The sequence below is a fragment of the Triturus cristatus genome, chromosome 6 (assembly GCF_964204655.1).
Source record: "Triturus cristatus chromosome 6, aTriCri1.1, whole genome shotgun sequence".
Lineage (NCBI taxonomy): Eukaryota > Metazoa > Chordata > Amphibia > Caudata > Salamandridae > Triturus > Triturus cristatus.
The window spans coordinates 1,216,107,700-1,216,125,204 of NC_140589.1; the positions used below are offsets into that span (position 1 = coordinate 1,216,107,700).

Here is a 17,505-nt window from a genome sequence, read left to right on the forward strand (position 1 = left end):
CGTTGGTGTTATACCCATTCCCATCCTCTCCCTGAGTCGCAGTGACCTAGAAATTACTCTCACCCCATTGGATTCTTTGCCAGCATCCACCACATGCATCCATCTGCAAATCTCACACCTGTAACCAATACTCACCCAACGCTTGCATCTATGGTCCTAGCAAGAACATTATCTCATTTAATTGCTCTCTGTATACTTACTTCCCGTGGCAACATGGTGGTTGCCACATTTGACTTGTGCAGTGCTAGCCCCTGCCATGTGGCATTCCTGCATAGGGGAAAGAAGAGAACTTGCTGACATGCCAATTTCCTATGTTAGAGGGAAGTAGATAAAATAGTCAATGATGTGATGCAGAATATGACATGAGGCAAGGACAATAACTGAATTTAGCTCAGACAAAATACATGTTGTGAGTGGATATAATAAAATCCATGGATATAGATGCATATCCTGGCCACTGATGAAGGCCTTAATATCATCACAAAGTAAATATGCATTGCTTATAGTTGGAAGTGATGGGGGTGGACCACTGGGTGTACATCACAATGGGCACTATTCCATAAGCATGTCACAGCGTGGCAATTGCCAGAGTTACAGTAGGAGTAACGGTGCATTGATCTCACCTCTGCTTCAATGGTGTCCAAATGTAGCTGGCTCAGTTGTTTTCCAACATCACTTGAGGATGTGTATGCAAGCAGCAGAGACAAAGTCAGAGCTGCAAACCATTTTGTCTCACATCAAAGTTCAACCGAAAAATGTCATGCATAAGAACCCCGGCAGACACCAGAGTGCAGTCAGGACATGCATATCTATGTAGTCATATCCACAAAGAAACTATTTAGACATTGGCCCTTCAATCTGGTTAGTACCTGGGAAGTCACCCAACCAAAGACCGCACTGTGAAGTGCCAAGCTCCCTTGGCTGCAATGCAATGATTGAGTATTCCACCAGAATATTGACAACAAAATATCTTAGGATCAAAATATTGAGGTCTAAGTATCGGGACCTGAAATATTGGTGGAAAAGTATATATAGGTAGGTTGGTAGCTATAGGTTTACTATACTTAACTTCACATTATGTAACTTGATATGGTCAAGGAACATAGATGAGGAGTTATCCCATCTGCCAAACTCTAAATGAGGCACAAAATCAATGTACATGTCAACTTGGAGAAAACGGAATCCCATTTCAACTACTTAAGATTTTCTAGATACAAATTAGAATATTTTGTAAAACACTTTTTTGTACAAATTAATGCTAGAAATGCTCATTTCAAACCACTTCTGTATGGAAGTACTCTATTTTAGCATATGTGAATTTATTTTGGAATAATTTCATATACTGATGGACGATTTCAGCAAAAATGAACATGCATCTATGCCAGATTGCTTTTTGACGAGCTTCAGCTATAACAGCTTTAGGCACACAGACCATACATACCTGATGGTGCTTTCTGTTATATGACTGGAAGAATTCAATCTATTTCAACACCTATAGCCTATCATTTAAAACAGCTCTTTATTAATACAAAAGAATACTTACTAAAGATTGTTAATTCTCAAGAAAGTTAAACATTTAATTGTTGGACTATTCCATGATTGAGCTTCTATCATCTGCCTCAAAATAATTTAGGTGGCTCGGGTGATCATGCAGACTCAAGCCACTAACTTAACTGACTGTACCGTGACCGTATTTATTACAATATTTACGCCACCTCATCCTTCTCAAGGACCGTAAGTCCAGGAAATGGGTTCATCTCAAACATTTCTAAAGACTAGCAACCTGTCACACACAACAATCGCATCTTCCACCCTTAAATACATACTGCTTTGCAGAAAGAATTTGCAAAATCTCTCGCTGGTTTCCAAGTTGGATTTGTTTTCTTTGAGATCAATGTTTGTTTGCATCGAATGCCGCTAAATGTGTCTTGTAGTAGTGATGGCGATCAGGTTCTCCACAGTTCCCACACCTTTGTGTGATAAAACATGTTCAATGCAGCTGTTGGGTTATCCTTGGAGTCATGAAACAGATACAAATATGGCTACCCACTGTTGTTCAGTCATGCGCAAGATGTGGCAGCGTGATGTTCTGGGGTTTGGGCTTTTTTATTTATTAGATTGGTAGTACCCAATTACAAGCTCTTATAACTTAGATTTAATCATGGTGCTTCTCAATAAAGTGACAGTCTCTTCCACCAGGTGTGTTGCCTCTTTGGCGGTTCCTCTGTGCACAGAATATCCACCCCCGCCATGGCCATAATTGTGGATCACATGCAGTCGCTGACCACCCCGCAGCAACACCTCTTTCTCCAATCTCACTGCGGGTCTGGTGGGCCTTAGTCCCACCCTCTCCCTAGAATCTTGGACTCCCTCAAGTGAGGGCACAAGAGCGGAGCACCTCTTAAATATCTCCTTGCTGACACCGGCATCTGGTTTTAAGCTCCACTCGTTTGGCACTCTTGTCCCACCTAGGGTTACGCTATTCATCCCTGGGTAGATGTATGTGGATCCAGAGCCATCACGGACAAAGTGAGTCAGCCATGGAGCTTTTACCTTAAGCACCTGTCCTTGAACCGGGTATATCTGCTGGTCCCCAAAGAGCTCCCTGGAGCCAAGACCTGCACAGTTGACAACAATGTCATACTGGCCATGAAGTTCCCACACGTCTTCTACTTTTCCTGCACACACTTGACCTCCATTTCTTTTCAACCTAAAATAAAAAAGGGGAAAAACTGTAAAACACGGAAGTCATCAATGATCTAGTCATTAAGTAACAGGCACATTAATTGGCGCAATGTTAGAAAATGGCCCATTCACAGTAAAAAACAGCCAGGTAGACAAAATCTGAGGCTGGGCGGCAAAATTAATGATGCCAGACACATTTCATCTCATTGAATGTATTGCATTTACATGGATTTAAATCACCACGATTCCTTGTTTGATCGATTAAGGCTCTGATATGGCCACAAGAAGCAGTATAAATGGCTTCTAAGGTAATACCATTACTGGCCACTGTTTTCCCCTCTAGAAAGAACCCAGACTGCTTAGGAGCCAATTCCAAGTCCCCCTGTAATCCCATTTCCTGGTCCACTTGTAGTTCTGTTTCAGCAGCAATTCTGGGCAGTATCCACAAGAATAAAGCATGTGGAAAAATGTCTGGAAAATCGGCCAGGATTAGGGAGTAGCATGCGGGAAATGGTGTGGTTATACCACTTTCACCTGGTATTCCCCACTCCAGATGCTGTGACTTATAAATGCCTGGTAAAGACATCATTAATACCATGTGCCATGTTAATTCTGTACCCCTGGAGTAAACAATATCAGGTGTCCTGTTAACTCCAAGGGGTGCAGTATTAACAGGGATTTCAAGATGAACCCTTGGAATTCATGCAGAAGTGAGGTATTAATAGGGGAGTCAATTCTGGGTCTGATTCCACCGTAAGTCCATTCTTCCCTACTTTCCAGGGGAAATATGCACAAGTCCATGATGTTTCCATGATTCTCAATATAGCCAGTAGATCCTGTTGTGAGCCTCATCAGAGATTCAGAGAAGCTTGAAATGCAACCTGCAGAGGCACCTAACACACAAAAACTCTATTATTGATGGTGCATTCCACACCCATGCTCGGGAGGCAGAATCCTGCTGGAGACATTTCCTGAAATTACCAGAGATTGATGCGGTTATCGCATCCACGTTGTTGCATCGCATCAAAGACGGCATTTTGTTGCATCGCACTGGATCGTCGCATCGCATTGAGGCGCCATCTTGTCGCATCGTAACCGGCGAGCAGTAAGAAAATGACGCATCACCTCCCCACGTGGTAAAGAACCCGACGCATCACCTCCTCTCCAGTAAGGAACCGACGCATCACCTCCCCTGCGCTGCAGTAAGAAACTGACACATCACCTCCCCCGAAGCAAGGAACCAATGCATCACCGTTCTTGCGTGTAAGGAACCAACGCATCACCTTCCCTGTGACCCTTTTGTCCGTATTGCGTTACGCCACCAAGGTACTCTGAGAGTAAAGTGTCGCATTTACCATCTACATTGAACTAAGCTATTTCTACCATTTTAAAGTCTTATTTTTGATTACAGAATTGTGGATTTTTGTCGTTTAGTCTTGTGTTAAGTCTAGATAAAGATTACTTATTTTTCTAAACTGGTGTGGTGTCCATTTGTAGTGTTTTCACTGTATTACTGTATGTGTTCACAAATGCCTTACACACTGCCTCTGAGATAAGCCTGCCTGCTCGTGCCAAGCTACCAAGGGGGTGAGCAGGGGTTATTCAGGAGTGTATCCTCCTTTCCCTGACTAGAAGCAAGGGCCCCTACTTGGTCAAAGGTACCGACCTCTGCCAACTAGAGACCCCCATTTCTAACATTGGTGGTCCGTGTTGGGATTTGGACTTGCATTTGTGATTCATATACAGTGACTTCACCACCAGCTCCCCCTGAATTTCCTTGCTGGGAATTCTACCTGCAGTGAGGTGCCTGTTGTTGTTTTGGGCCCTCTGAAGACTGCGTGTTGCTGGGAGCTGGAAATGTGATGCAACGAAGAAGTGTGTTGCTGCCGCAGCAGTTGCTGTCGCATCACCGGAGAAGCGTGTCGCCGCCGCAGAGGTTGTTGGTACTTTACCGGAGAAGCATGTCGCAGGGCCTGTCGCGGCTCAAGAGTCTACCTAGTTCGCCTCACGGCCGTCGGGTCTGCACGCATCACATCCACGTTGTCGCATCGCATCAAAGCCGCAATTTTGTTGCATCGCACCGGATACTCGCATCACATCGAGGTGCCATCTTGTCGCATTGTAACCAGAGCCCAGTAAGAAACCGATGCATCACCTCCCCATGCGGTAAAGAACCCGACGCATCACCTCCCCTGCAGGAAGGAACCAACGCATCACCTCCCCCGAAGCAAGGAACCGACACAACACCGTTCTTGAGTGTAAGGAACCGATGCATCACCTTCCCTGCAACCCTTTTGTCTGTATTGCGTTACGCATCCAAGGTACTCTGAGAGTAAAGTGTTGCATTTACCATCTACATTGAACTAAGCTATTTCGACCATTTTAAAGTTTTATTTTTGACTACATTATTGTGGATTTTTGTCGTTTGGTCTTGTGTTAAGTCTAGGTAAAGATTACTTATTTTTCTAAACTGGTGTGGTGTCTATTGCAGTGTTTTCACTGTATTACTGTAGGTGTTCACAAATGCTTTACACACTGCCTCTGAGATAAGCCTGCCTGTTCGTGCCAGGCTATCTAGGGGGAGAGCAGGGGTTATTCAGGAGTGTATCTCCCTTTCCCTGACTAGAAGCAAGGGCCCCTACTTGGTCAAAGGTACCTACCTCTGCCAACTAGAGACCCCCATTTCTAACAAGAGTGAATAAGGGTTTGCCATGATGTAACCTTGAGTCGTTTAAATATAGTCACCGACCCACGATGGATATGCAGATATGACCTTCGGAGGTCCAAGGGATGACAACATCCGGCCTTGTAAGCTTTGCCTAAGTCTTAAGGCCGTTCAAATGGAAACTAAATATCACTCAATTTAAGGTCAAGAGCACTAAGATGTACAGGGTGGGGGCTAATGCTACAGCACCTAGCTAGCACCTGCAGAACAGTTATTCCGATGTGATCAGCCATCTAGCGAAAGGGTTAGGGGTATAGAGAACATGCTGCTTAGTCGTTCCCAATTGTGCAAGATCACAGGACATTGCCTGTATATGGAACATTAAGGGGGTTCCAAGATCATGGAAGCGTGACTGCCCAAAGTGTAGTGGCCTATTGACCAACTTCATGACACCCGTGTGGGTTAGTATCAGCAAGATCCCTTAGGAAAAGTCTCTGATTCCCAAAGACAAAATGGAGTCTCTTTGTTTTGGTTGTCATTGGGCATAAGCCCTGGAGTCTACTTTACTTAGTGTGGGTATGGAGAACTTAACCTTGGAGAGCACTCAGAACTTGCGCACTACAGCAACGCCTACTGTAAGTAGGCACTTCCTGGCTACGCACTAATAAAGGGAAAGTGCCCCATTGCAATACACGTTACAATTTTGAATACAGTTTCTGCCTGCCTATTGCTGCCATAAGGAATCATGTTGGGAGTCCCTGTTGCTTTTCCACTTTATAATGTGCGTTGAAAACTGGAGCATAAGTATTGAAATAGTTTAAAGGAAGCTTTATTAGTGTAATTCGAGATTGGTGGCCTGATTAATTGACAGCTCCTCTGTCGACAAACCAACTCACTTCAAGTCTACTGCTAAATCGATTAATGTAGTTTTCTATCCGGTCAATAACACAATAATTGTGAAAGTGCTCTGTCATGTTGAAAGCTACCAATTGGTGCACCGGTGTCACCACAATTTCACACAAAATCATCCTAGTACATATTTACGTAAGTTTCACTGGTTTCGCACCAACATCAGTACCATGCAAAATACTACCTTTTTGGTGGTCAGTTGGGGGAAATGCCATTTTCACACTTGTCACATGGTGCAAATGTCGTGCAAAATTCCACTCGTCAAAACAATGTAATCTGGAAATGTCAATAGAAACTTTCCCCAGCACTGGTGCAATCTATGCAGTGCAGAATGTGGATGGTATTTTATGTCAGCCAAAGGAGAACCTCTTCAAAACATAGATAAGAGTTTGTGTGTTAATTGTCAGTGTGGGCATGTAAAAATCCCAGATAAAATCCGACAGACACTTGGCATTACCCGACTGTAAGCACTTGTTCCCAACTATTTACTACTGAATAAATTGACAGAACTGCTACATAAAGGGGCCATCCTGCTAATTTACAAAAAAATGATTAATAACGCCCCAGACATCCTGAAAAAGCTAAAGACTAAATGGGAAGCTGAGGTGGAAGACTTTGAAGATGGTGAATGAGCCATGGGTGCCTTCAGGGAGATTACTATTAAAACAAGATTTAGACTAATCCAACAGCGTATCCTGCACCAATCTTACTATTCACACACGACTGTGCACACCATGGGCAGATGTCCAACAAATCTTTGCCTACAGGGATAGAGGGAGGTGGGTACATTTCTTCATACACTATGGTCCTGTCCATATAAACGACCCTAGTGGTCAGCCTTTCCGGGAGTTATGAGAACGGTCCTGGGCACAGAGGTCCCTGACACTGCTACATGCTGTATCCTGTATATTTGGAAGGACGATCCCCCGCCCAGATATGGTAAGATCTGGTTGTCCCTAGGTCTGGAGGTGGCCAAGTGGAACATTGCTCAACTGTGGAGAGTGAGAAGTGCACTGGAGGTGAAAGTTTGGGAGAAAGACATGGATTGGTGCATGTCAGCAGGAAAAACAAGATAAAATGGCAGAGGACGCCCTCGTAAATGGGAAAAAATCTGGTCCCCGTGGTGAGAATTTCGAGGTATTGCTGAATAACCTTTGATGGGAATTGTATGCTGATTGTGGGCCCGGTGGGCTTGTATGTGATTTGATCCCAGTTATTGTCTTGATGATTTGCTTTGACTATGCCTCATTGACCAGTCCGGTTGTGCACTGCCCTAAGCATACCATTGGTTTGTACTGTAATGCCTTTTTATGTTTATAAAACTCAATAAAAAGATTTTTATAAAAGGTTGCTGAAAAATCAACAGGCATTCGCAGCCACCAATTATTTTACCAAACAGTACCAAACTTGGCAAAGGGGTTTGAGTGGTTGTCCATGCTCTCAGATAGAGTATCACTGTACACAAAAGAACTTCTTTATACACCTTCAGGACCCAGCCTGGTCTGTACCTTGTTTATTGTCAATTCTTCGTAACTTTGGAAGACACTGAGGACTAACAATTAATATGGGTGAGTCTATGGTGTTCTCTTAAAGATGACCAAATCCAACTTGCAATGGGCCACGGGTTTTAGGAGGCACCTGAGGCGTTTGGTATCAGGAGGTCTACATTGCACCTAACAGATCTATGGTGTGGCAGCGCAAACCAGTTTCCCAGCTGGACAAACCACAACCTGATATGAACTATTTGTCATTCCTTCCTCTGTCTCATATGGGCTGGGCAGCCATTTTTAAAATAGTATCCCTGCCCCGTATCTTGTATCAGATACATAACTACCCGTCTGAGACTCCCAGGAAATATTTTTTCTCACATTAGTGCCATGCTGAAGGTCTTTCTTTGGGAAACTTGAAGTCCTAATATTTCCATGGGTAAATACCATCAAACTCCGTATTTAAATTGGGATTGGGGCTGCTGATATAAAAGCATGCTACTGTGCGTCCCATCTAATTATAATTAACAAGTGGCTGAATTATGCATCCCTTGACCTGGCCTACACAATAATAAAGTGGTGTATGGGAGAGATGAGTCCCCTTCACTATATATATGGTGGGAAGTATTACCTTACCCTGCCACCTAAAGCTGCCACAGTGCTGAAACTGTGGCAGGATACCCTGCGGGATATGAGTTTGTTTCGTAACCTCAAACGTAAAACTCCACTATGGTTCAAAACATGGCTTGTTCAGGTACACTTATTGCAGGGGTTCAGGGGATAGGACCTTATTGGAGAGTCAAAACTTGGGGATGTTATGTTTGGCAATAATCTGTGCTCATTTGAAAACCTACTGGTAAACCAAGACATACATAGAACTAAGGGCCATATTATCAAGATCAGCGTTAAAATTATCGCCGCTTTAGCCGCAGGAAACTGCCGCTAAAGCAGCGATAATGGGCTTGATAATATGCCCTTGTGAATTCCCATAGAAGCCCATGTTCTGGTGTGAACATCTCATTGCTCTCTTTTCCCGCCAAAGTCCTCGAGATAGCTATCAACCGCCAGCTCACCGAACACCTGAAAAGAAACAACCTACTCAACACCTCTCAATCCAGCTTCCATGCCAACCACAGCACTGAGACTGCCCTGACCACCGCCACTGAACACACTTGCACCCTCCTCAACAGGGGAGAATCGATGACCCTGATCCTCCTCGACCTCTCCGCAGTGTTCAACACCGTATCCCACCACACGTTCATCAAGAGATTGCACCACATCGGGATCCAGGGAGAAGCCCTCAGATGGATCACATAATTCCTCAAGGAACAAACTCAGAGAATCTGCCTACCTAGCCAGGATTGTCAGAACCCATGACCTCAACATCATATTCTATGTGGACGACACCCAGCTCATCCTCTCGCTCTCAGCTGACCCCTACACCACAAGGACCAACTTCCACAACTGCATGAAGAATGTCGGCGACTGGATGAAGACCAACTGTCTGAAGCTCAACACTGACAAGACCGAAGAACTTATCTTTGGGTACGATGCCTCACTGTGGAACAACACCTGGTAGCCTGCCGAACTCAGACCCACCCCCACACCGACAGACCACGCCTGCAACCCCGGCATCATCCTGGACAGCAAACTCACCATGAAACCACAGATTAACACAGTCTTCTCCACCTGTTTCAACACCATCTGCATGCTTCGAAGAATCTTCAAATGGCTTCCCATTGGCAGAAGGAAAACTGTCACTCAAGCCCTAGTAACTAGCCAGCTGGACTATGGCAACGCACTGTATGCAGGAACCACCCCCCAACTCATGAGGAGACTCCAGACGATACATAACTAAGCAGCCAGACTCATCCTCAAAGTACCTAAAAAGACCCATATCACCACCCACCTCAGGAACCTCTGCTGGCACCCCATCCAGAAAAGGTGTCAATTTAAGACGTTGACACACGCCTTCAAAGCCCTCAACAACAAGGACCAGCATACATCAATCACCGTCTGAACTTCCACCAACCCTCCAGACACCTTCGCTCCACCTCCCTCGCCGAAGCCACAGTGGAGGCAGTTCCTTTTCCTACCTCACCGCCAAGTCCTGGAACAACCTTCCCCTCCACCTCTAGACATCACCCTCCCTGGCGGAATTCAGGAAGAGACTCAAGACCTGGCTTTTCGACTGAGCCCAATAATCTAGCTCCTGTATACCCTCAAGGGGGAATAGCAGCGCTGGACAAATACATATTGATTGATTGATACCTAGTCAAGTGACCCATAAAACAGGCTGCCGGCACCAAATGGTTAGAACAAGAAAATGCCAACTTTCTAAAAAGTGGCATTTTATGAAGTGTGACTTAAAATCCTACTTTACCATTAAAGAGGGGTTTAAATTACAATTCCTCGGAAACTAAACATGATATTCCTACCTGTTTCCACACAAAGTGATCATTTATTAAATGTAATAAGGTAACCCAATGTTTTCCCGTGGAAAGGTAGGCACTGTAATAGTGAAGAACAAAAGAGAGATTTTCACTACCAGGACATGAAAAACATAGACGTACATGCCCAACATTTAAAATCCAATGCACCCTGCCCCATGGGCTGTTTAGGGCCTACCCTAGCGGTGACTTATATGTATTAAAAAAAGAAGGTTTAGTCCTGGCAAAAGGTTTACTATGTCAGGTCGAAATGGCAGTTTAAAACTACACACAAAGACTGCAATGGCAGGCCAGAGACATATTTTTAAAGGGCTACTTAAGTGGGTGGCGCAATAAGTGCTGCAGACCCACAAGTAGCATTGAAAGTACAGGCCTTGGTTCCATGTAGTACCACTTTGCTAGGGGCTGACGAAAGTGAAATGTGGCAATTGAGTATAACCCAACACTTTAGCACTGGTTAGCAGTGGTACAGTGCAGAATCCTAAAGGTCAACAAAAAGGGGTTCTGAAAGCAAGAGGGGTGAAGGCAGAGTTTGGGAGACTCCCACCCAAGGGTGTAAGGTCTAACAGCCCAGATAGAGGGAAAACTGCTAATAGGAGATATGTGTAAATGCAAGATTTCTACCCTACATTGGCCCTTTGTCATACACACAACAACATCTTCTCGAGGTTGTGAGCAGCATGGGATAGGAAAGTTGATACGCTGGAGGATGAGGAATGGCAGGAAGCCAGAATGGTACCAAGGTAGGTTGCAGTGGCCACTCAGTTCCACATCATTCAGCTCAGATACCTTCACCAAACCTACATTACGCAGCATCAGTTATGGAGATGTTGAATGGTTTTGTCTCCTTCTTTTTTACGACATGGAGGGCAAAAGGCGGATCTTATTTAACTGAACCGGAAGTAACTCAAATCAGTACATTTCTGGGGTAGAATTTGTGTCGCATATTAAAGAAGGTTATGTGCTAGATTATTAAGCACAACCCAAAATTAGCATTATTACACATATGCTAACAGATATAAATTGGCTTTGATCAATCTTGGATTGGTATTGGCCAAAAGTGTCATCGCTAAGTATTGGCAGCATAGAGACCCATTTAGCTCTGAAGAATGGGCCAACAGGATGGACTGCTGCATGGGCCTAGAAATCCCTATATACAAAGCCAGATGTTGTCCTTATAAACATGTCAAGATAAATAAAGATTGGATGGATTATTGGGTTTTTCTGGGGACTCCTCAGTTACTGCCCGTAATAATGGAAACATGCAAAATGATGAAATGAGTTAATCATGGGCATGATGTTGTGGGGCTTTATTGCATTATTTTATCCTAAGGTCACTTCGTTAACGGATGTAGTGTGTACCATAAGATGATGTTGTAGGAAGGTGGAATCTGACTATATGCCTGGTGTTATGCTGGTTTATGACTTAGTTGGACTGGGATCCTGCTATTCAGGGCCCCAGTCTATCTGCTTTCTCTGTAAAATGGTTTCCATGTACATTAGGTACATTTCCAATTGGATTCTGGAGTGCCTTATAAGCCCCTAGTATATGGTATACTATGTACCTAGGGCATAGGTACCTCAGAGGCCTGCCAGGGGCTGAAGCATGTATTATGCCACCCCTGGGAAGCACTCCAAAATGGCACCACAGGTCTGCTACTGCGGCCTGGGTAAGGGTGTGCTTGCACCCCTTACAGTGGTATAGGATACCTATATCACTACTATTGCACACACATATAAAACCTATAAGTCACTCCTATGGCAGGCCTTAACAATCCTGAAGGCAGAGTGCTTGGTTTTTATGTGAGAGGGTGCCCCTGCATGAGCAGAGCCCCTCTGCAGCGTTCGGAGTACCTCCTCTGATGCCTTTTGTGGTGCAGCCTGACCATATACTCTTAAGTGCATTATAACCTCGCTGTAAATGCTAACTTTGGGATGGCTGCACGGAAACATGTCGTGTTTGGTGTCAAACGCTTTGGAATACTAACCCCCCCGCCAGTTCTGGCGGCGGGGGTAGCATTCCACCCTTCTAGAGGGAGGGACATGTTCACACTGGTCTAACCCGGTAGGACTTTCCTGAGCCCTGGCATCACAAAATGGATGCCTCTGCCACAGACACGGGTCTGGCCTCCTGCTGCTGACTGAAAGTCCGGCAGGGGAGGCCTGGACAATAGGTTTCCTGTCAAAGGGAGGTGTAACCACCTCCCCAGACAGGCAGATGTGTACTGGGGCTGGGCGGGAGCACGCTCTGGTGCTTTGAAGTCCTGCACTTGGGGCACACTTGGTGTCCCTGTGCATAGTCCAGTTCAAACCGGTTGCAGGGGCAAACTGACCCTGCTCTGGCGCGAAACTGGACAAAGGAAATGGGTGTAACCACCCTCTTTCCAAACCCTCCCATAGGTGGGTCCCTAGAGTATGTCCAACCCCCAAACTTAGTATAAGTATGGGAACCCTGGGGCCGATTCACAGAACTAACTTAAGACAAAATCCTAAACTTACTACTTTTGGTATTCACAGAAGTTAGGATTTTGTCTTAAGTTTGTCTTAAGACAAATTTAAGGCAGACTTAAGACAGTCTTAAGACAGTCTTAAGACAGACTTAAGACAGACTTAAGACAGACTTAAGACAGACTTAAGACAAACTTAAGACAAACTTAAGACAGACTTAAGACAGACTTAAGACAGACTTAAGACAAAATCCTAACTTAAGTCTGTCTTAAGTTTGTCTTAAGTCTGTCTTAAGTTTGTCTTAAGACTGTCTTAAGACTGTCTTAAGTCTGTCTTAAGACTGTCTTAAGTCTGTCTTAAGTCTGTCTTAAGACTGTCTTAAGTCTGTCTTCTGTTTGTCTTAAGACAAACTTAAGACAAAATCCTAACTTCTGTGAATACCAAAAGTAGTAAGTTTAGGATTTTGTCTTAAGTTAGTTCTGTGAATCAGGCCCCCAGTCTTTGCGACTTTAGATTACCCTGGACGAAACTTTGCATCATATATCCTGGACCTTCGACATTCTATCCTGACTAGAAGACTGAAGAAATCTCCCTTGGTGTCAAGGAGTGACTCCCCTGCTTGGCAGGCACCAAAGAAGCAACTGACTGGTCTGCATCGCTGAAGCTCCCGCCGGACGCCGAAGTCTTTGCATCACCAGAGGTGGATTTCCAGACTTCCCCGAGGCTACCCTGAGTCCACAGCAAAGCAGAGGCCTGTGGCTATCGTGGGTGACGTGGAACCGTGACCCCTGGACACCTTGAACTTTTGCAGCAACACTATCTTCCTGGTCCTCCTTGAAGTTGTGCTTTGGGCTCTGAGTAGCCCCAGCCTTGAGCACCTCCTGCACCGAAGATTGCTGGCCTCCACTCCACGAGTGACCCGTGGGCCAGTTTCAAGTGTGACCGCTCGAGGCTCCTTCGTGATCACTAGCCCGTTGGCTAGCGGGTCCCCACGAAGGCAACTCCTATTCTAATTGAGCTTTCCTGGTTGCCCCAGACATGCCCCAACTTACCCTTGCTGGGTGAGTCCCTCAGACCTTGCTGGTCTGCACCGCAGTCCTTTCTCTGAATTCCAGTGACTTACCGTTGCCAAGGCTTGTTGGCTCCATTCTGGTCGCCGATGCCACAGCACTCGACAGACTTCGTGGGACAGCTCGAATCCGGCTTGTGGACTTCATCGACGTATCCGGGACCTCGTGGCTGAAGAGCCAAGACACCCATCAAATCACCTGAAGCACCTAACATCTGTGGGCATTGGTCCATCCTGCCCGTGGTCACTGGCTAGTGACCCAGACTCTGTCCCCTCTGCTTTCAGGTTCCTTCCATCCTAGATCCAGGCTTGGGTCTCTTCGGACACTTCTCCTCTTCACGGCAGCAGCAGTTCTTTGCCAGCTTCCATTTCAATCAACGACGCGACCTGACACCAAAAGACACCTATGCACCCGGCTTCCCTGGGTGAGGTAACTTGAGTTCTCCGGTGCTCCTGTGGGTGCTAGCCCTAGATCTTCTTAAGTCCAAAAGGGTTTGGTCCTGACTCGATTCCAAGTGTCCCTAATCTTTAAATTTCCAACCGCGACATTGCCCATAGAAGCTAACGGGAACCCGCGGTTGTGTTCAACACACTGCATCCAGTCCCCGTGGGTCCCCTGTGTCACTATCTTGGGTGGTTCCTTGGGGTCCCAGCGATTCTACAGGCTCTAGGCCTTGTGTCTATTCCAGTCGTGGTTCTTATATAACTTTTTTGGTATATGGTTTGGTACGCCCCTAGGGCCCAAACGTGTATTTGTGCTATTACTGTTGGTTGCTAACTTGTAATTTAAGTACTTCGAACTCCAGCCTCATAAAGAGACTAGAGGGGTGTATTCTAACCTAAATACATATATTTTGAATATATACCTGGTGTGGTTGTCCTTTCTTTTCATCATTCAGGAGATTATAGACTGGTAAAACAAGCTCCTTTACATTCCTTCAAGACTTAGCCTGAAGGCTGATCTCCATAGCTACCACTAGGATAGCTTTCAATTAAGGTTGTCTTTGACCTATCACCATAAGGGGTTGTTTGGACTGATACAAGGTGCCCACTAGAACTAGTGGACAGCATATATTAGCCACCTTCTCACAGATGTGCCTTTTGATGAAGTAATGAAGAAAATTCAATAACATTGTTTCATTCAAAGAAGAGGTTCCAAGCTTCACAAAGGAGCAGACTTTGGCAGTAGCGGCCGGTATGTTTAGGAAGCAGGGGAGCGGATGGGACACACACATACACATACACACTCACAGCTATGCATTCACATGCCCGCACACACACACGCACACACACACACACACACACACTCAAACACATCCATTCACAATGCTTATTACCAAACATTCATACATACATGCAGGCACACACCAAACATTTATTTAAAAATAAAACACACACTTACCTGCAGCTCTGCCTTGGCGGTCCCAGGAGACTTGGGACTGCTGCCTTCCCTCATTGGCAGACCTAAGGTCAGCCACTGAGGGAAGTCAGCAGTCCCAACGTCATTACAATGTGGGATGGGGTCAGTGAGACTGCTAACCCCACCCCACTTAGTGGTGAAGTGTCACTGAGTGACACTCAACTCTGGGCGCTTCAGGGCTTACAACTGAAGCGCCCAGGTGTGAGGCAATCAGTGACACTACCCCTTGTTACTGGGGTGAGGGCCTCAGGGACCTTTGCTGAGCTGAGAAGGTCACACCCACATGAGCTGTGACTTCTTCAGCCCCAGCAAAGTTCAGCTCAGGTAGTCAGGAGCCTGAGTATTTAGCGCATGGCTGGCTCCTGGCTGCCTGACCTGAAAATGAACAGTGACTGTCAGGCTTACCTTTGTTCAGCCTGACAGACACTGTTCATGAGGGGCAGAAGGTGGGGGGGCATGGTCCCTCAGACCCAATGGACCTGCCTCGGCTGGACTTTGGACAGCCATTCATCAGAGGGACAGTTTCCACTTGCAATCATCTTCCAGCTGAATTCTGTGTTTTTTATGAACTGTTGTATAATCTTTTCATGGCGTAGGCGAGCAAGGTCACGCTAAACACAATAAATAAATCACCAATGAACAAACCTGTGATTTTCCATATAAGTGTAGGATACGTACACATTAAACGGAAACCGGTTTCTCTAAACCAAAGCATGAGGAGGAATTTCAGTAGCACTTATTAAAGGAGCTACACCTGGTTGACTATCAATGGCCTTCTCAAATTATAGAGAAAATTGCTGACGTAATCATGGGAGGAGTGATTCGCTACAAATATGTCTAGGATTCGTGTAGAGAGATTGGTGCATGCAATAGACACACTGCAAATTAACTACACCCAGTCCACTTTTTAAGAAGGAAAATATATTCTGGCTGCACTCATACCCATTAAGTAGTTAAGAGATAGTCTTCAAGTGGTTGGTACCAACTGACATGCTTTAGTAGCCTGCTTGAACAAATACCACAGCTGTGAGACTGATATCGAATGCTTTACCAGCCTTTCTTTCTTCTCATTGCATGCTGGCCACTGTAGCCGTTTGCTATCAACTCTAGAACTATACTATAATTTTTCTTTGTATTTTTTATTAATCACAGTCTTTAGCCCTGACACATTTCGTTTCTATTAGAGCTCATAATAGGAGTAGTGAGTTTGCGATATTCTGACTTGTATGCAGTTAAACGGCACGTGCCCAAATCCTAATTTGCTTTGCAGCGGGGGTTGGGGAAGGTGCAAGGGTTTAAAGACTTGCAGCGCGTGCCGCAGTCCCCTACACTCAGCTTCCTGCAGATGACCTGTGGAGCTGCAGGAAACTAACCAAGCTTTTCGATACAAATCCATTCTCTTTGCTGTATCAATCTACATTTTATTTCATACTTAATCAAGCTGAATGTTGTTAGGTAGCTGGTATCAAGGAAGAACATTTTAATATTGTACCGCAGAAAGAGTGGCTTACAAGTAGTAAAAATAGATGTTAACCAACCTTTTTTCGAGCCACAGAAGGTATGGTGGGCATTCACATTTCAGGGTGGTAAAGGCATGGCCAAATACATAGTGGGGAAACTTTCTCAACTCCGAATCGCTCATCAGACGAAAACCGAGGACCACATCGGACCAAAAGGGATATTTTTCTGCTGGAGAAGTCTGAAATATTTGCCACCTGAAAGACAGTCATAGAAACATATAAAGATGGGAATATCATTATTCATAGCCTCATTCCAAGTGTCATACAAAAACTGAGCACCAAAAACTAGGATAGTGTTACCACACAGTATTTACTCCCGATTCTGGGTCTCCAGCTGAGTAATGGGATAGCACATGCAGTAATTCTCTTTGCAACCGGATTTACAGAAGGGTATCCCCTTTGTCGCACTGGTTTGGCTGGTCACTCCCCCAAGTACTACCTGGAGCAATCTGTTCAGGCAAAAATAAAGGACAAAGCAGAATTTGTGCTAGCCCCATTACTACAAATTGTGCACAAAATTTGTTTGCAGCCCATGCTCAGTTTGCCGGAGCTCGGTATGAGGTGGTTAATGTAAACAATAATTAGTATATTTAACCCCATTTCATAATAGAGTCACTGCATTTGTACTATTACAGTAGTGGATTTATGCAATCCTATTAATGTTTTGGCCACAACCTTCCCTTTCTGTCAAGGGTGCTCCTGTAAAACACAGTCCAATGGATTACACGTATCAGAAGTTCATTAGAGGCCCATTCTCAAACCGAAACAGTGACATTTTGGTGGGAAAAAGTTTAATGTGCGGTAACACATCGTGTTCCTTCCAGATTTGAGCAAACCTTGATGCAGAGATTC

General features: G+C 45.0%; 1 protein-coding gene across 3 annotated transcripts in view; it reads right to left on the bottom strand.

The window, feature by feature from the left end:
• Nucleotides 1-1,300: 1,300 nt before the first annotated feature.
• The window catches only part of DDO (D-aspartate oxidase), a 201,408-nt gene continuing 185,203 nt past the window's right edge, over nt 1,301-17,505 (bottom strand). For 2 of the 3 annotated variants that reach the window (XM_085612123.1, XM_085612124.1), the window contains 3 exons: nt 16,968-17,102; nt 16,672-16,848; nt 1,301-2,710 (listed from right to left, as the gene is read on the bottom strand). In XM_085612123.1, the coding sequence (XP_085468249.1) occupies nt 2,143-2,710; nt 16,672-16,848; nt 16,968-17,102 (880 nt within the window). In that variant the 3' untranslated portion in view covers nt 1,301-2,142. The remainder of the gene's footprint in view (nt 2,711-16,671; nt 16,849-16,967; nt 17,103-17,505) is intronic. The other variant, XM_085612125.1, reaches the window with a different exon arrangement.